The sequence below is a fragment of the Bicyclus anynana genome, chromosome 4, assembly GCF_947172395.1.
Source record: "Bicyclus anynana chromosome 4, ilBicAnyn1.1, whole genome shotgun sequence".
NCBI lineage: Eukaryota > Metazoa > Arthropoda > Insecta > Lepidoptera > Nymphalidae > Bicyclus > Bicyclus anynana.
Genome location: NC_069086.1, coordinates 5,155,325 through 5,175,847, shown reverse-complemented (window position 1 = coordinate 5,175,847; position 20,523 = coordinate 5,155,325). Strand labels below are relative to the sequence as shown.

General features: G+C 36.8%; 2 protein-coding genes across 4 annotated transcripts in view; one reads left to right on the top strand and one right to left on the bottom strand.

Moving 5' to 3' along the window:
- Positions 1 to 44: 44 nt before the first annotated feature.
- LOC112052920 (uncharacterized) lies at positions 45 to 13,946 on the top strand. Its single transcript, XM_024092166.2, has 7 exons — positions 45 to 312; positions 1,322 to 1,538; positions 2,117 to 2,741; positions 4,850 to 5,131; positions 5,988 to 6,182; positions 8,523 to 8,762; positions 13,666 to 13,946. Exons 2-7 carry the CDS (start codon positions 1,350 to 1,352, stop codon positions 13,929 to 13,931), a joined length of 1,797 nt encoding a protein of 598 aa, XP_023947934.2. The 5' UTR covers positions 45 to 312; positions 1,322 to 1,349; the 3' UTR covers positions 13,932 to 13,946.
- A 665-nt stretch (positions 13,947 to 14,611) lies between these two features.
- LOC112052933 (retinol dehydrogenase 11) overlaps positions 14,612 to 20,523 on the bottom strand; it is a 25,540-nt gene continuing 19,628 nt past the window's right edge. For all 3 annotated transcript variants that reach the window (XM_024092184.2, XM_024092181.2, XM_024092185.2), the window contains exons 2-6: positions 20,271 to 20,398; positions 19,253 to 19,621; positions 17,882 to 18,003; positions 16,864 to 17,081; positions 14,612 to 14,821 (exon numbers count right to left, since the gene is read on the bottom strand). In XM_024092184.2, the coding sequence (XP_023947952.1) occupies positions 14,704 to 14,821; positions 16,864 to 17,081; positions 17,882 to 18,003; positions 19,253 to 19,621; positions 20,271 to 20,388 (945 nt within the window). In that variant the 5' untranslated portion in view covers positions 20,389 to 20,398 and the 3' untranslated portion in view covers positions 14,612 to 14,703. The remainder of the gene's footprint in view (positions 14,822 to 16,863; positions 17,082 to 17,881; positions 18,004 to 19,252; positions 19,622 to 20,270; positions 20,399 to 20,523) is intronic.

Genomic DNA, 20,523 nt, shown 5'->3' with positions numbered 1-20,523 from the left:
CGTATATTCTTTGTTTCAGAACGTTAACAAATATGACAAATTAATAAACGATTAAACGTCAATCTGACTGACGTTTTAATTTTCGCGAAAGCGAATTAGTGACTGATTTTAAAAGTGAATGCTAATTTTTACAATTATCGAAAATCAAAGTTTAAAATTAAAAACATTACATGAAATTCTGTGTGCAAATCATGTTATTAACCTCTCCCTTTATATTGTGAATATATCGTGAATTCATGTAACCAAGAGAATGGCTTTGGCAGAGGTTTAAAAATTCCATGCTACACGTAACACCACCGTTAATAAGAAAAGGTAACATAAATATCACGTTTTCCATGAATCTTAGTGATAAAAATAGGTTAAGTTTAAGTGGACTCTAAGATTAAGTCAGTTGGTTAATGGATTAATAGAAATTATCAGTTGAGTTTGTAAAGAGAAGAATTTTAGAAATGGCCTTGTAGCATGAGTACTAATGATCCCTCGTGCCTACGCCCGTTTTTGTTTAGCAATACATTTATTTCAATTTCAACAGTTCCACCAACATTATATTTTTCCTGTAAAGCTATATGTAATTTTAGGGTTACAATCGTTTTTTCCTTTTACTTGTAAATTTATTTTTAAATGTCATAATCAGCTGATTATTTATTTATTATCTATTAATATTACTATAATACAAGTGTTCTCTATATTGTTTGATTTGGAAATATACAGACAAGATTATCTTATTTACAGACTAATGTGTATGGAGTAAATAAAAAAAAATTGTTTTTAAATAATATTTACTGTATCTTTTAAATATGACCTAATATGCATATAATAGAACTCTCTTATCCCACCAACTAGTCAAAAAAAACTGTGTTAGAAGTTCAGCAGGATCAAACCTCAACCTCTTGGTGATGAGTCTAGCCCCTTTACTGTTGAGCTATTGAGGCTTATTCTATAATATTATTTGTAAATTCGTAATATACACCCCCCCAACCTCCCTCCATATTAAGGGAATATATACTATGTAATCAGATGTGATGATTATAGAAGCTAAAACAATAATTTTATCAGCTCAATAATATAAAAATTTGAATTGTAAATAAAATACACTATATGTTTACAAAAAATGTCCATATAACATAATGTCTTTTAATTTATGAATAAGAATGAATGTCTTATCTGATATTATTTACTTAAATATGTCACACAAATATACTTTGAATAAACAGAATTAACTTGAAATGTTTATTTTAATTGTTTACATAAATGATAATATGCAAACTCTAACAATACAGTTTGTATGTTAAAATAACAAAATATTATTTTTGTTTTACAGATGGTGGCAAAATAGTTTATGCCATGTGATGGGCCGAGGTGATGTCATGTCAGAGACCCAATTAATGGACACCAGTTGCCTGAATGAAGGCAGGATGGCTGTTCCGGTCAGCGTCAATAGCCTCGAGCAGCACTGGCGGGAGTTTGCATGCGGGGGAGGGGCTGCCTTTTGCAATATTCTCATTAGCTATCCTCTGAACAAACTGATATTTAGACAGGTTAGAGCTGTGTAAATTTTTTTAGCCGTCATTTCAAATATAATTCGTTTGTTATGTATAGTACAGATACATAAATGAAAATTTATATCATTGAATATATATTCCGGGGAGTATTATTTCTCAAATTTCTACATCCTACATTGAGGGTGTGACACTCAGTAAGGGGATGAGATTCAGAAACAATCTGTTGTGAGATGTCAGCATATAATAATATAAATTTGTTTATTTTTTACTAGCGTTTTTCACAAATCCTTCAGGAACCATGGATTTTTCTGGGATGAAAAGTAGCCTATGTGTTAATCCTGGGTAAAATCTATTTCTATTCCAAATTTCAGACAATTTGGTTCAGTAGTTGCGGCATTAAAGAGGAGTACTAAACATCCAAACAAACATCCATGCAGATGTTCGAGTTTATAATATTAGTAGGATTGTTGATGAGATCAAGAGAACAATTATTGTAGAAAATACTCATTAAATGTGTTAAAAAGTTAAAAAATATAACATGATTAATGAAAAGATATGTTATTCTTAAATCATGTGATATTTTATTACATGTATAGGCCTTTTTTACATTTCAGATGATGCATGGAGTGGAAGCAACCTTTGCTTTGCACCAACTACAGAAAGAAGGTATGGGATACCTGTACCGTGGCATGCTCCCACCTTTACTGCAGAGGTCTATGTCAATGTCCCTTATGTTTGGAGTGTACGATGAATGCCTACAACCATTATTACAGTACAAAATTAATCCTTATGTCGCCAAATCAGTCGCTGGAATAGTGGCCGGTTGTGTTGAAGCAACGCTGATGCCATTCGAAAGATTGCAAACACTGCTCATACACCCCAAATATCATAATCAATTTAAAAATACAGCCCACGCCTCAACCCACATTGCTAGATACTATGGAATAAAAGAGTTTTACAGAGGACTAGTGCCTATACTGTTAAGGAATGGACCGTCTAATGCCATGTTCTTCATAATTAGAGACGAAGTGCGCATACGTTTGCCTAAACAAGAGAACTTGCTTTATGAGAGCATACAAAATTTTATTGCAGGTGCATCTATCGGTGCTTTTCTGAGCACACTTTTTTACCCTTTAAACGTCATAAAGATTGCAATGCAATGTGAACTCGGAGGGCCTCACAGAACACTTCTATACAAATTTAATTATATTCTCAGGAAAAGAGGATCCAAGTTTGCAAATTTCTATCATGGGGCATTGTTAAATATATCTAGGGCATTTCTAAGTTGGGGTATAATCAATGCTTCATATGAAGTATTTAGGAAATTCTTGTATCCCTAGTCACAATAATTGTTATACCTAATTATTATATTTGTTGTTTGTTTTATAATTTTAGTTTTTTTAAAGTTGAGATGCAATCTGTATATACAGTTTTATTGAAGTATTAATTTTAAATGTGTAAATAATGTAGAAGCTTTATAATGAAGTGCAGCATTTAAAGTGTTGTTATAGTGTGAACTTGTGTATTGTACTCTCAGACCAATTATTGTATAGGACCTGCCTCGCTAGACGTTACTTTTCTGTCAAAGTATATGATCAACGATCTAATGCGATTATAAAAACTGTCTCTATACTATCGATGTTAAATAGTTGTAATCATGTTCGTCGGTTAAAGAGCTCCGTAAAAATACCTTTTTGTGTAATTGAATTGTGTAAAAAACGGGCAAACCTTGTAGTTTAGTATAAGATATATACCAAATCTAAGCTCGTTTTCTTCAGAAAATGACAGACAATTTTGATTGTGACTATGAGTGCGATACAGGTCCTTCTATAATTGGTCTGAGATTGTACTCAATAAAATTGTGATCAAATATTTATTGTTTGTATAAAATGTGATAAGATATCAAGGTATAATATTTTTATCTTTCATCACTTACCACAAATCAAAGATTCTATTAATCTAGAAACTGAATTAAAAACGTCCTACAGTCATCCGGTAATTGTATAAAAATCCTTAACTGCATTGTCAGGCCCTGTGTTTCATTTAGAATTAAGAAACAATACTTTGATTGAAACATGTGAGAATAAAAAAAATAATCAAATTTAACATATTTGTAACACTTTTTAATTACACATTAAAATCTATGGGCGACACATATGTCTTTGTACTTTTTAATTGATAAGCAGATGGCTAAACGTTTTTAATTCATATCATTCTTTTTAACTCAACCTATTCACTTATAATGTTTGTGTGATGTCTATGAATGAACACAAGGTTTCAGTGCTACGTCACACCCTTTTATTCTAGACATTATAGATAAAAATAATTTACATATTATACCACGTTTATAAAATTAGCTTACACATCAATCATTAAAACGATGCAATAGTCATGCAAAAATAAATGTTTAAATGTGTATAGAACTTTTATTATATACCGAAGTTTATTTACGACATAGGTAATATTGAGTAGTTTTTAAACGGAAATAAAATTTCTCGGAAAATTAAAAAACGTGTTTTATATTTCTTTTGTATGCTTTCTATGAAGTCTGAATAATTTTCCGCTGTTTGAAGTAATTTATTATCGATATTGATAGCTGAGTTTTCTTTAATGTATAGGTTGGTTGTGTGATCATATAAAACATTTATTTATATATATTAAGGAAAATCTGCCTAGGAAAATATACCAACATGTGAATAGGGATGTGTTAAAATGCAACAGGATTTCTATATCAAAGTCCTCCATAATTTGTGTGTTCTGTTAATACTAATGGCCTTTATTGGTAAGTTGAATGTCATTTAATGGCCTAAACTATTGGGGACAACACTAGAATGCAGTTAGATTATCCCAAAGCGGAAATTACTGGTAATTTAAATACACTTAAAATTATTTTATACCTTCAATAGGTCAACAGTCCATAGGAATCTATACTAATCTTGTAAACAGAACAGGTAAAGTTTGTAGTATTGTAGGGGATAATCTCTGGATCTACTGAGCCGATTTTGAAAATTGTATCTCTTGTAAGCCACGTTATTTATAAGTGTCATAGGCTATATTTTATACTCGTATTTTCACGGGAAAGGGAATTGGGTGTCCATTCCATTTGGGACCCCAACTTCCATCGGCTCTTCGAACTATGTGCCCTGCCTCGTGACTCGTTGAGCTATGTTGTTGACTTTGGTTCTCACTTGACTTACCTAACTAGATCATATGTCCTATAATAGGTAGGTATTCGTCTACAATTTCGAGTGCAGCGTTCCCAAGCGTGGGTGGCGCGATACACGAGCATTACACATTATTTTTGCCATCTATTTACTAAAAAAAAAGTAATCAACTCATGATAGTCTACTTCCATGAACTGGTAACAGACACGAAGCGACCGCACTTTCGTCACGACTATCGTTACGAACAGGCCTTCCACGCGTTCTACAAGCTTCACCCCGAAGCGGTTGACTGGCACCAGTCCCGGATCCGCTGTGAGGCGGAGGGGACTGAGCTATTCGTTCCGGACGACCTGGACGAAGTCGACAGTATCCGTCTACTCATCGTTCCTATACTGACGAAGTATGAAGGAGTTTACGTGGGTATACACGACTTGTATTCGGAAAGAACATTTATTACAATAAAAGGTGAGCTAATTATAAGGTAGTCTAGCAAACACTCGCGACTTCGCCCGATGGAAAACCTTCATACCCTTTGAATTATAAAGAACTGACTCATACAAATTACTCTGTTATGCGCTTCCCCGCCTTCCCCTTCAAAGTATGCCTACCTCATGAGTAAAGGTATACCTACCTCATGAGGTAGGCTAGGTAGGTAGTATATATACCTACTTACTACCATTACAAAGTTACAATTCGATTGTAGGTTCCAGTTCCAGAGATCAACGCATTACAAACAAATCTTATCCACTTTATAATATTAGTGACTTAGCCTACTTTTAGATAAACAAGTAAACTTAGGTACCTACTGTCGCTTTGTCCTATTAGAGTCTCGTTAACCTGGAAACCTGTTTTAATATGAGGCGAGGATAAACAAACTAATTAGTAAGTATTAGTTCTAATGATAAAGCTATCGATATGTTTACCTATATGAGGTCCTCAATCTCTTGCAAAAAGCAGATAGATATGTACGAATGGTAATAATTCAATGCAACTGGATTTAAAACAAAAAACGGTAGACCCGCATGAGGATAAAAAAGGTACCTAAAGGAGGTAGTAATTAAGTAAGGCCTTTTTGGAAAAACGAGCACCCAGACTGTGACGAAACGAGAACCTCGACTGTGAAGCGATTTTATAAGGTTCGATAGCATACTGTATGTGTGTGTGTGTTATGTGAATGTGCCGCTGCATAAAAATCTGGACTTGATACTCTAGGGTCAAGTATCTATCGACGATTCCAGGTCTATATTTCGAGTGAAATACAATGCCGTGTTAGTATAATTAGTTTATTATGGTTAAATGACTAGTGCATACGTATTTACAGGAAACAATCTGCAAGATACAATCTTAGAATTGCTATGGGAACTGAAGCAGCCTCAACACGGCGGCGGGCGATGTGTGGCGATGCGCAGAAATGGAAAGCTTTTTGTGAACCCATGTTTAGACACTCTACCGTTCGCGTGCAAAATAAAAGCTTCTAAAATTGTTTACTATCCTGACTGTGATACTTTTGATTCACGTAAGTTTATTGGGATATGAGAAGCTCAAAAAATAGTTAAAGTGCGGATGCTCAGAGATTGCGTTTCTGACACCAGTCAATGTCACCTTTATAGATTTGTTAACTAGCGGACGCCCACGACTTCATCCGCGTGAAACTCTACTAAGTACTACCTAGGGTACCTACCTAGTACTTAGTAGGGTACCACTCCCACTCTACAGCTCTACCTGAACGTAGCGTGATGAAAAGTATACTATAACCTGTCCAGGAGTAGATATGAAGTAGTTTTTTGTTTCCATAACGAACATACAGACAGACAGACAAAAATTTTTGTGATTGCATTTTTGGCATCAGTATCGATCACTAATCACCCCCTGATAGTTATTTTGGAGATTATATTTCATGTACAGAATTGACCTCTCCACAGATTTATTATTAATAGTATAGATTAATTTTAAGAAGTATAGATTAGTTGTTAATAATTGTAGCCCAAAATTAATAATGCGCGTTTTAAATTGACGTTGGTTGATATACTCGTATATATTCTAAGTATTGTACTTATTAACATTTTTTAAATTAATTATATGAAGTTGTAGTTCTTAATGTAGTAGGATGGGGGAGGCACAGTCGAGGATTGTTTAGGGCATCCATCAAGTTACCTTTATCCGGCATTGGTAAAAAGTCCAAGTCCAAATTATAAAGCAGGTACAAGCGCACGAGGCGTGGCGATGCTTGGTGATAACAATCTATGATCTTGGTATCTGAATCTGAAGTCACCGTCAATCACAGTCATTAGGTATCATAAAATCTTATGATTATCGTTGTAACTATTAGGTAGGTACTATCGTTATACATATAGAAGTACAGAATTATACATATATAATATATATATATATATATATATACAGGGTGATTCGGTCTTTAGTGCGGATATTTTTTTTCGTGGTTCTGTATCATTAATAGAATATAAATCTACAAACAGTTCGATACATTTTATGTAATTTTTTTTTTTAATTTATGTCTCTAAAATAACAAAATAATGTACATATTATTACTAAACAAGATATATTCAGCTTAAAAGTGATCTGGTGACGTTCTTTAGGTATCAAACGAAAATAAAATAAACGCACAATAGGGTGACCCTAAAATTCTGTTCAAAAGTAAATAACTTTAGCTAACGATAATTTTGTTATTTTTGAGTTAAAAAAAAAAAGAAAAAATACGTGATCATTAAATTTTGTTTATGTACAAAATATAAAAATATCCGCACTAAAAAAATTTTCTTCCTGTATATATTTATTGAGGGATGTTTTGCCGCGTGTGGTAAGAAGGTAAGGTGGCAAAGAAAAGCGTCTTTATCGATCGCCGTTTACTGTTCAACTGGCTTAATAGTTAATATTACCAAATACATTGGGTAAGTAATGTGTTCTTAAGTTGTTAATTGTTAGTGTGCAGGCCACATGTCGGGTTACATTTTGGTACGTTATAAACATATGGATACCTAATCTACGAACTAAATATTAACGTGGATACGCTAATAATTATTAAACAATAATATTTGTATGGATAACGCTACAATGTGGTTACGGATCCCGAAGTTCGTGTCCTGGGGCGCCAATAAGAATTAAAACCGCCGCTGTGCAACGAAGAACACGTTAAGCCGTCGTTCGTCGGTCCCAATCATTATCATTAACATCTGACATGGTAATCGTTAAATAATTTAATATTACCACTCCTGGCCTGGCGAGGAAGTTGATTACTAAAGGGCCAGGCTTTTTATAAAAACACGAAGAACCTCAGACTTGGTCGGTCGCACACTCCATCTGCTATGGTTTATTCCCTATTCTATTCCTTACACGAGTTGAATAGGGAATAAACCCGCTATAGATACATTTTGTATAATGAGGGAGACCAGGGGCGTCTCTAACTCATGTAGTGCCCGGGTGCAATCATAACCCTAGCGCCTTCTAGTGCCTAAGCGTGCTGAGCACTGTTAAAATGGAATATGTATGTACAAACAGCACTTCAAGTGTGCTATCACAAACTATTTGTGTAGCAAACATCAAGTCCAAATCCTTCTACTGCTATAATTTCTGAAGAAACATATAATCATTAATATCATTAGTTTGATACATACTCGTAATGTATCATCTATCTACCGCGCCCGGGCGCAGTTTAACCTAAGCGAGTGGCGTTTGGGCATCCTTGAGATCGCGGCGCCCGGGTGCATCGCACCCCCTGCGCCATAGATAAAGACGCCTCTGAGGGAGACGTCGCCCCGTAGTTAAAATAGCCAATAGGCTGATAATGATGAATGATTTAGGCACTTTGCTGTTAATGATGATGAATACTTCTTTCCAGGTTGGAAGCTAGGTCCTAACAACACGTGCTACCTCTCACACATAGAGCCTCAGACGTGGATGGTCGCACACTCCACCTGCTACTCAGCAGGCGGGTACCTCGCCATCTTGAACAGGCGTGGGGAAGTTGATTACATTCGAGAAGTGTTCAAGCAGATAGATCAACACAAATCGCGTACTGACTTCGCCTTCCTTGGGTTCACTGATCTATTCCAACGATACCACTATCGGACTCTGTTTGGTAAGTATGTATCTATTTTCGTCTTACACGTCATGTTGACTTTTACACCTTGTACATAGGTCACAGAAAACATGTGCCTACAAGTTGGGTTAAGGATCCTATACATATTAATTAGATATTATTTATATAATTAAGTATTTTTATTTATTTAAAAAAAATGTAAGCCTACACTATAAGTATAAGCTTCAACCTCAACGCGTTAGCTCTACCGTTCTTTATTTTCTGTGTACTCAACCGATTATCATATAAATTGTTCAAAGTGTTGGTAACCTGAAGGTTTACCTATAGCTTGTAGCTACTACACATGTATTCTGTCCCTGTAGTAGGCAGCGCCGGACCGAGGTAAATTTTAGAATGGAGCGAGATCCAATTATGGCGCCTTTCCTGTTTGCTCCTAACATTATATACTAGGGACGTTTGAAAAGTTCGTAGCCTAACGTATATCGGAATGTCATACATTTTTAACCGACTTCAAAAAAAGGAGGAGATTTCTCAATTCGACCGTTCGATTTCGATTCGATTCAAGATTTTCAGATACGGCTTTAATTAACACAGCACTAACTTGGTACCGCCTTCAAACTGATCAGAAGGTAACACATACGATGTTATGTTTCGCTTTTAATTTAATGGAAACTTTTTTTATGATTTCGAGGTCGATTGTTCTTTTTTATTATTTTTTTTTTTTAAATTACCCTCATGTTAAAGCTACATTATCTATATCTATACTAATATTATAAAGAGGTAAAGTTTGTAAGTTTGTAAGTTTGTAAGTTTGTAACAATTTTTTGAAATGGGGTAATCTTCGGAACTACTGGTCCGATTTTAAAAATTCTTTCACCAGTAGAATGCTACGTTATCGGGGAGTGCTATAGGCTATATTTTATATTTCTATCATTTATAACTACTGAGTTATCGCGGGTTTTCTCTTACACGTCGGACCGAAAAACTTACTTATTCGCATGCGCTGCCTCAACCATTGCGTATAACTGAAATAAATGTATGGAGGCTTTTTGAACCTTTAAAAGTTCTACAAAAAAGTCCGCGACACCATATATCTATCTTTTATATTTTAGCAGATATAGTACCTTTAGTACTTTAATAAATTATTAAAATTTTAAATTGAGGTTTACGTCATTATTTACACAACTAAACTTAAATCCTTATCCAAATAAATTATTTAATAATCACAAGGATATTATAGAGATAAGATTTGCCCTTTACAGTATGTTAATTAGTTAAATAGTTTCGGAGATAATACAAAATTTCTGAAAGTCGCAGAAATGCCGCTATATGACGCCCCGCGGTTTCAATTACGTGGTTCCCGTTCCCGTGTGAATATGAGAACCAAACATAGCCTATGACACTCGCAAATAATGTAGCTTTCTATTGGTAAAAGAATTTTCCAAATCGGTCCAGTAGATCCAGAGATTACCCCCGACAACCACACAAACTTTACCTCTTTATAGTATTAGCATAGAAGTCGCTTGGGAAATTATAGTCTTTTGGTCATTGCACCACGCACAAAAGGCTGGACCAATTTTGCTGAGGGTAGGGATAGGATAGGGGTAGGGAAGGGGTAGGATAGAGGTAGGGTAGGGGTAATTTAGGGAAAGTGTAGGGTAGGGTAGGGTAGGGTAGGGTAGGGTACGAATAAGGTAGGGGTAGTGTAGGGTAGGGGCGAGGTAGAGGTAGGGGAAGGGTATGGAACGTATAGGGTAGGGGAGGAGTAGAATAGGGGTAGGGTAGGGGTAGGGTACGGGTAGGGTAGGGTTAGGGTAGGGGTAAGGTAGGGGTAGGGTAGGGGTAGATTAGGGTTAGGGTAGGGTAGGGTATGGATAGGTTACGGGTAGGGTTAGGGTAGGGGTAAGGTGGGGGGATGGTAGGGTTAGCGTTAGCGGTAGGATAGGAGTAAGGTAGGGGTAGGGTAGGGTAGGGTTGGGTAGGTTTACGGGTAAGGTAGAGGTAGAGAAGTTTACATCAATTTTTACGCGGACGAAGTCGCGGGCGTCCGCTAGTTCAATATATAGCTATATTAATAGAATAAAATTTTATGCATTCATTTGCATTCGTTACGTTCCCCACGCGATCCCGTCAAACAAATCGTGACTAGATACTCGTATTTTTTAACATGAAAAAAAATCGAGTATCTTAATCTTAACTTAATCACTGCAAAGAAGAACTTGAAGAAGAAAGGTTTAGCAAAAAAAAAACATTTATGAAGTCATGTTAAAAACTGAAGGTAAAATTAGGACCTTCGTAGGTATATATCGTGGAGAAGTGAGTGACGAAATTCCAACGTGGTCGTAAAAGCGTCGAAAATGACCAGGGTAGCGATAGACCGTCAACGTCGACCTCTGACGAAAAATTCAAAAAAATTGTGACATGATCATGTCTTATCGAAGACTAGCAGATGCCCGCGACTTCGTTCGCGTGAAAATCGATGTACATTTTTGAATTTTTTATATATAAAAAATACAAAATCACAACCCCCCGGCCGAAGGCTGGTGTACAATAAAGTGCGCGTTTTTTGCGCTTGGGTATGGCTTTGGCCCAGCCATAGTCACAGTCAGAAGCCCTATTACAAACCCCCGGCCGAAAGCCGGCGCAGAATAAAGTTCGCGCGTTTTTTGCGCTTGGGTAAAATGCCCAGCCATAGTCGAAAGCCCTATTACAAACCCCTGGCCGAAGGCTGGTGTAAAATAAAGTTCGCGGCCGCAGGCCGCGCGTTTTTTGCGCTTGGGTAAAATGCCCAGACATAGCCATAGTCGAAAGCCCTATTACAAACCCCCTAGAATAAAGTTGGGCAAAGTACAGACACTCGATTTCTACTCTTTTATTATAGTATAGATAAGATAGATAGATAGATTGACTTTTAGGAAGATAGCTGACACTATTGGCATCTCAACAGAAGGCAAACGTCACATAATCGCCTTGGCTTCTTTGAGTTGAACAACTTTGACTGACGAATTTTCGCAACTGCTTGGAGTTGTTTGAGGCAGATACTTTTTTGTATGTTTTGTGACCATGGTTAAAACCTGAGTATATTACTTTACTCCAGAAACAAAAGTACAGTCTAAAAAGTGGACACGACCAGTATCCAATGTTCCAAAAAGGCAGAAGCGGTTTTGCGTGTTGGAAAAGTAAAGTCAGTTTTTTGAGATTCGCGGGATGTAATTACTAAAAAAAGGCGTAAACTCTTCTTAATAGTGAAATCTGCTGCGATGTTTCAGAGCACAAATTAAAGAAAAATGGCCATGGTCATTGAGAAGAAAAGTTTTGTTTTATCAGGATAATTTGCAAGTTCACACGTTTGTTAAAAGCATAGCAGAAATTCATCAGTATAATTTTGAATTCTTACATTACCACCATATTTATATGATCTAGTCTCGACTTTTATCTATTTCCGAAGCTAGAAAAACACCTATTATCGACTTCAAAATTTTTATGAAAGAGGTCTATGCATTTTCTAAGAGTTTAAAGAAAAAAAATAGCTGGTATAGAAATGTTTCCAGGCCAACAAAATAAGTGTATTAAGCTCTAAATAATCTTGAAAAATAAATTAACTAAAAAATTATAGCTTTGTAGTTTCCTGGTTTACATAGGCTACGAACTTATGGAACGCGAAGATTTTGACCATACTCAGACCAATTGAAAATCAGGCACAATACCGTCTCTCGATCCCGTAGTGCCCGGGTGCAATTATCACCTTAGCGCCCCCTACTACCTATAGAACCCGCGCGGCGAGTGGCGCTTGGGCGCCCCTGAGATCGCGACACCCGGGTGTAACGCACCCCCTGCACTATAGGTAAAGACTCTCTAGCTCACGTAGCGCCCGGGTGCAATCATCACCCTAGCGCCCTCTATTACCTGTATATACCCGGGTTAAAATCAACGCACTCCCTGCACCATAGGTAAAGAAAGACGCCTCTATTAGAAGTAAATTCGCGCACGTCGCGTTCATCTCTTCGCTTTAAATATAGACGATCGAAAAGAAAAAAAATTCTTTTCGATCTTGTCTTTACCATTTCGGCGCCCCCTAGGATTTGGCGCCTGGAGCGACCGCTCCGTTCGCCGTATGGACGGTCCGGCCCTGCCTGTAGGTACCTATTACGTTGTCAGAAAAGGTCATTTGAAATATGTATTTTAATCATAAAAAAGTAGGTAGGTAGTGTACTCTACTGTTAAAAAATAACTCATCCAACGTGAACATAATTCACAAAAACTGCAATTTTTCAAAAAGTTATGTAACTACATAGCTAAAAATTAAACATACTTTTTGCTTTCTATAATTTTTGCTTCACATTTTTATGTAATTGTGGATTTTTATCCGTTAATTAAAGAACAATAAAATGTATTTTTTTATTTAAGTAAATTTACAGTAGATATAAAATCATTGATTATACCTAAGTTAAATACTTAACTACGTATTACACAACTTTGATAGAGTACAACTCACATAAGTTTTTAACACATAGTCGCAGGATTCGTAAGCGGTTTTATGTGAGCCCGAAATGGGAGCCCTTGACGCATCGCTACGCTACGATAAGTACGCTTCTGTGCGTGATTCGCATGAGAGATTTTTTTACGGACGTTAGAAAGCGTTCAAATATAGTATGAAGTTAAATAAAGGCCTATTTCCACCGCCCAAAATTGAAAATGCAACACTGCTAGAAAAAAAAACGTTGTGTTTTAAAATCCTTGTAGTGTGAACATATACTTGGGAATGCATTTGTTGTATTTAAACGCTTTTATAATGTCAGTTAAAAAGCTCTTGTGCGGATGAGGGCTTATGCTCATTTAGTCACAGAAGTAGTTGGTACGTTTGGGATGAAAAATTGTTAGGTGTTGCGGTTCTATAAAGTTATTAGTCAAAGACAACTCATCTCAAATATTACGTCTACAGGAGATCCGTTACCGAAAAATGAAATCAGCTGGGATTTCAAGTGTCCGGGCAATTTTACGAAGTTGGAAGATCGTTGCGGTGGCATACGAAGAAGCGGTCTACTCGCCACCAGGGACTGCAACGTTCCTTCCATGTTCTTCTGCGAGAAACCAGCCAACGGCTCGTCCAAGACTAACAGACGACACGACCCGACTAAATATCGTACACATAGTAATACTATGGTCAACGCTGAAGAGAGTATGCTAGACGAATATACGACTACTTAATTGATACTCGTAAATGTAGAAGTTTATACTTTGTACAGGTTTTGTTTTATCTTTATCTTTCTTCTCGCATATATATTCCTTATCCTGTAATACAATGTCTGCTTGTTTAATCAGCCTGCGTCAGTACAAAGATATGCGTTTTCGTCAGAGAGTTTCACTTTTAACCGACTTCCAAAAGGAAGGAGGATAATGTTCGTTTATGTTATGAAACTGTTTCTCAAAGAACCACAGAAATTTTGTAATTTAAACGGCTTGAATTAATACATCACTAGCTTGACTCCGCCTTAACTCAGAAGGTATCAGTAGTATCTAACTTGCGATTATTTTTCGCTTTTAAATTTAGTGGGTAGGTTAATTTTCGTGTTGGAAGTATTTTGTCATTGCAAAATTTTTTATTTTCTGCCGCCTTTTACATTGCCGTATAGGTACTTTCAATATCGGTGAAGGAAAACATGGTGAGAAAACCTGAGAATTTTTCTTAATTCTCTGCTTGTGTCAAGCCTGCCAACCCGTATTAGACCAGCGTGGTGGACTATTGGCCTGAGAGGATACTCGAGCTCAACAGTGAGCCGAATATGGGTTGATAATGATGATGATTGCTAAACAGAGATATACCACAGAATATTTATTAGCTAATTGCAACAAAGCATGGGAGTTAGTAATCAAGAAAACACAAAATATAATGAAACGTAAAAAAGCTATTTATTTAATTAATTAACATGTGAACACAATAAATCGTATTTAATTAATTCGTGCAGGATATAGAATTATATCAGTTTTTTGTAGCGAATGGATCTTGCAGTTCCAGTTTCTCAAGGGTCAAATTCCAAAGTTTAAGCGCCGCCGCATCGTTTCTACACTGCCAGTACGTCCGGGAAACTGCACAATTACTGAAATCGGAATAAAATAATATAATAATAACATGGATAGTTTAAACAACCAAATAACACGCTTGATACCCATAGCATAGGGGTGCATTTCAAATAGCCTGTCCGCCATATGTATTTAAGTCACGTGACTATTCTTTTCGTATTCCTGACTGCAAACCCTTTTATTTGATATCCATATCATGGGGGTGGATTTCAAACAGCCAGTCCGCCATCTTTGGGAGGCCGCCATATTGGATTTGTAATGATGTTAGCTAGTCATGTATTGTCATCAGAACTCAGAGCGTGTGCAAAATTTCATCCTAATCGAAGACCGGGAAGTGGGTCCAATTAAGATTCCAAGATTTTCTTACATACTTATAACAAGTGAAGCTATTTTATGCATATTTATAATGCTGAGATGGTACCTTTTTCTAGGTTATAACACGTTATATCACATATCGCAAGGTAGGGTACTGTTTATTGTTCCACTGTTTTGAGTAAACAGTTAAGCCATAATTTATTGATTTTTTACAATTTAATTAGGATATAGGAGGATATATTGAGAAAGTATACAATAAGAAACTAAGTAATTTCTTTTGAATATTTTCCATAATTGTTTAAATGTGACCAATATTCCTTTTCTGTAGAATAGTCCACCGCGCTGGGCCAATGCGGATTGGCAGACTTCACACACGCAGAGAATTAATTCTCTGGTATGCAGGTTTTCTCGCGATGTTTTCCTTCACCGTTTGAGACACGTGATATTTAATTTCTTAAAATGCACACAACTGAAAAGTTGGAACAGTGCCCCGGACCGGATTTGAACCCACGCCCTACGGAATCGGGGGCAAAGGTCATATCCACTGGGCTACACGGCTCGTTTATAGCCTACTGGGGCAAATTGGTAAATCCGCCACCGACTGGCTTTCGGCGTTGGACAGCCATTTTTTGCGCAAAGAATCGCAGTTCTTTGTGCAAAAAATGACCCAATCCAACCACTTCAAGGCAATTAGCCGCGGTATTTAATAATACAATTAAATACAAAAATATACATTGCCCTTGAATAAAGAGTACCTACTAATGAATGGTCACCCGAGAAATATCAAAATCCGGTTGACGTACAATGGACATACAAACATTTTGTTTGGTATATAGTCAACTGTTAGTGGACATCCGCTAAGAACGGATTTTATGACGGGGTAGGGGATTAATGAGGTCCAACGGCGGACGAAGTCGCGGACGTTCGATAGTTGTTTAAATAGGCTTAATAAATATATTTATAAGTTTTTTAAATATGAAGATATTTACGAGTATATTTCTAGTACAAAATATCATAAACAATGATATTTTGTACTAGAAATGGGGCACTAGCGCATCGAAACTGAGGCGGACAAATGTGGAAAATTGACTTAATTTCATTTAGTCGCTTATTAACGAACGTTATTTAAACAAATTAAATCTAAATATTGTCTACAGTGTCGTGTTGTGCGTTTAAGAAGTGTAAAAACTATAATACATAAATATATAATATAAGCAAACATAATATTATTGTGCATATGTGTGCGTTCAGTAGAAAAGCTAAAGGATATTTTTTTGCGGTGATTTCGTAGGCACGTACGGCCTCCGTGGCGACGTGGTATGCGCGATGGATTTACAAGACGGAGGTCATGGATTCGATCCCCGTCTGGGCCGATTTAGGTTTTCTTGATTGGTCCAGGTCTGGCTGGTAGGAGGCTTCGGCCGTAGCTAGTTACCGACAAAGACGTACCGCCGAGCGATTTAGCGTTCCGGTACGATGTCGTGTAGAAACCGAAAGGAGTGTTGATCATCCTACTCCTAACAAGTTAGCCCGCTTCCATCTTAGATTGCATCATCACTTACCATCAGGTAAGATTGTAGTCAAGGGCTAACTTGTAGAGAATAAAAAAAGTAACTAATCTATCCTGGATGATGGCGGCTCGAGATCGTTGTGCTTGGAGGTCCATGCAAGAGGCCTATGTCCCGTCACGTCTATCGTCTGATAAGGTAAGGTAAGGTAAGGTAACTAATCTATAGTCTCTTACTCATAGTAAAGGCCGCTTTCGTTGTCACAAGCCTCGTCGATGGCGCAGTAAATCGTCGTCTGTGCCCCACTGCGCGGTGACCGGATGAACCATCGTATAACATTGTTGAACAGCCATGTCGTCCCGAAGAATATGGTTTTGTCGAAGTCCCTGCCCAGCTCAGTCCCCACTGTGCCTGGGTGTAAGCTGTATGTGTTCACGTTTTGTATGTTGTGCTCCTGAATAAAAAAATCTAATATAATAAAATAAGTATGTAAATTATACCCTATTGTGGAGATAAAACAAAAAAAACAAAATGGCAATGGCATGACCACTGGCGGCGAAGTAGTCCCATCTTTTTTCAACCGTCAATGTACATTGGCATTCGGTTCGGCATCTAAAACGTCTCAGATTAGTTGTGATGTGGATGTTTGCACGACCTTTAGAGGGGTGTTTCATAAATATTTTGCACGATTTTTGATGTGAGGATTTTTGACCTTGCAGGGCCAGAAGGATACAATAAAGGTAATTTGGAGTATAGTCACGCCATATTTTTGTATGCAAGAAATAAACATTAAACATCTATTTGTGTTTAAAAGCACATTTTTAAACGTCCAATTCCAAAAAGTCCAAAGAAGCAATTTGGACTAAACAATGCATCATACCGATTTATACTGCTCAGTTTCGTGGCTTCGAGATCATTGTAATACTAGCCGACGCCCCACGGTCTCACCCGCGTAGTTCCCGTTCCCGTGAGAGAACAGGGTTAAAACATAACCTCACAAATAACGCGGCTTTCTAGTGGTAAAATGATTTTCAAAATCGTTTCAGTAGATCCCCTGCAATACCACAAACTTTACCTCTTTATAATATTAGGCATTATAGATTTACGATTCGATAGGTCTAGGTAGATAAATAAATATCTCTTCAACATCATAATAATCTCGTAGAACGAAACGACTGGTATAATAAGGACAAAACTTCAAAATTGTAAGTTCATTTAATCTTGAATTAATTTTGGTATTAGACAGGTACTTACTCTAAGTTTTAAATGAAGAGCCCTTGAGAATAATATGTTAGCAGCTTTACTTCTGCTGTACGCCTTTGCGGGTAAATAGAAACTGTTCTCAATATTCACATCATTAAAATCAAAATTGGAAACTGAAAAAAAAAAAAGAATTTTCAAAATTGGTTAAGCAATTACAAAGTTTTATGGTAACAAACATAAAAAAAAACATTCTTACGAATTGAGAATCTCCTCCTTCTTTGAAGTCGGTTCAAAATATTGCATCATTAACAAAGACGTAATAAAAAAAGTTGCTCTCTTTAAAAGGAACACATCGAAAATAAACGAAAACCTTTATTTATTACTTTTCCTTCTTGATTTTCCTCCTCTCTGTATTCAAATATAGGAAGTTTTATTTAGGTCCGATTATGTTGACGAATCCAAATACCCAGTGCATCATTAGTAAGAGAGACGAATACTTAGCATTCCATGGATTCACCGAGCAGAGTCCTGGACTTGTGATCAATGTAGGGTTAAGGAATTCCTTGACAATCAATTAATACTCCCCTCTCCGCTTGTCTTCTGCCTGCCTAGCCAAATTTGGTAAGATCCTACTAGAGCAGCTTTGGATACCCGTTCTAATATTGAAGAGAGGCCAAGGTCTTTATGCAAGTTATACCGAGATTTAGCTGGTAAACCTCTTGTACCTGCTTATACGGCGTAAAGACTAACCACATTATTAAATAAATTATTACGAAAAGATTATTTTGGTTTTGATGCGTAAAAAGTTTATGCTACGTAAGTTTGAACAATGCAGGTCATAAACAGGTCAATGTAATATGCGAGGTAAATAAATCAACAACACAATTATCTCAAAACCTGTTCCACAACTTGTGCTTCAACATAATGTAGTAGGTAATCGGGTCGAAGGTCCACGTGATTGTAAGTGGGAAACCAACGCCTATAATAAATAAATAATAACAATAGCAACACTTCACAAGGCGTGTAAGGAACACGGACTTGCACATCTTTTGATTTTTGCTTGGATGTCAAGAATCAATACCGGCGTCACCTACAGTGCCTAATGACTCAAACAGCGACAAGTTGCCGAGTGGCCACAAAGCTGGAAGTTGGCCAGCTAATTCGTTTAGCCATTCAGAAATGTTCTACCAATAATTTATTGTGGTGGTATCAAGGAGGTTCGAAGTTTATACCTACTTAGTTGTAACATTTGTGATTTGTATATTAGCAGGTACCTACTTCTACGAGTAATATAAAATTTATTATAGAAGCGTAAAAGAGACAAACTTTTGCCGAGTCTTCGTTCAGTTTCGATGTGCCACTTTTAGAACGCTATACGAATTGCTCTTCTTTTATTAAAGAACTATGCCTACGTAAACTTACAGATGTGCGCGAAAGACGCCACGGTGACAATTCTTGCTGGAGTAGACTCCGCAGTTTCTAATATTCTAGGCAGTAGTAGCAAGGTGAACAAAGCATGTCCAAAGTGGTTCGTGCCTATGTGTATCTCGAAGCCATCCTGCGTTGTGTTTTTAGGTGTCATCATGACCCCAGCGTTGTTGATGAGGATGTTGATTTTGGGTTCGTTGGCCAATATTCGTAAAGCGCATTCGCGGACCGATTTCAAACTGCTGAGGTCGAGCTTTTCTACAGCTACCGATCCTTTGTGTTCAGCGTTCATCTCTTTTAGGATGTCCTCTTTCGCCTTTTCTGTCTTCGTGATATCGCGACATGCTAGAATAACTCTTGCGCCTGAAACAAAAAGTTTACTTATCCATAAGTGTGACGACACGAAAGAGTTTTCTTGTAAGTGAATTACTCAGAATACTCTGAGGTGAATTACATCTGCACTTTATTTTTATTCCAACGAATTCTTGCCTTTCATTTATGATTAATATCGACATGGTATCGACAAAGCTAAATAATTTGTAAGTTTGATTTAAGAGCTAAATAATTTTAAAGTTCAACAAGCGACATTCAAAAATCTAGTTTTCTATTAATACAATAGATTGTGGAAAAATTTATCTAAACCTTATAAATAAATAAATTACTTTATCCAAAGGTTGTCTAGGGCTAGAAAAAGCGGAGTGGGCGCGATCTCTCTCAAAGACCTTATGACCAAGGAATTTATGGGATGCAATTCAGGTGGCGTAAATCTGGAAGTACCTAGCCAAAGCGCTCTAGTATCGCGATGGGCTGGAGTGTTTCTCAAACCGGTTTTTCACCTTCCGAGGAGGAGGAGGAGAAGGATGGGAGCCTATGGAAGCACGCCTCAACAGTAGCTGAAAATAAGTCTGGTGACGTAAAAATACGGTAATTTGGGAATCCAGACAGTGTGTTACAAATGGGAAAATAAAATATGATAATAGTGTTAGATTATGTTCCTCCAAATCTTCCATACCTCTTTTAAACAAATCTATAGCAGTTTCTTTTCCTATGCCAGTGTTCCCGCCGGTTATCACGACAGTGTATCCGTCCAAAGTTCTTTTACTTTTACACCAACCGCTCACATAATCCATGATGTTCAATCTGAAATAGACAGGTGGTTAATTATTTATTTATAATTATTTACTTACGATAATAATTGATTGCGTTTTGCGAATTGGCTGCCACTAAATGAAGTGTTGCTGTTCTATACTAAAGTGAATAATTGG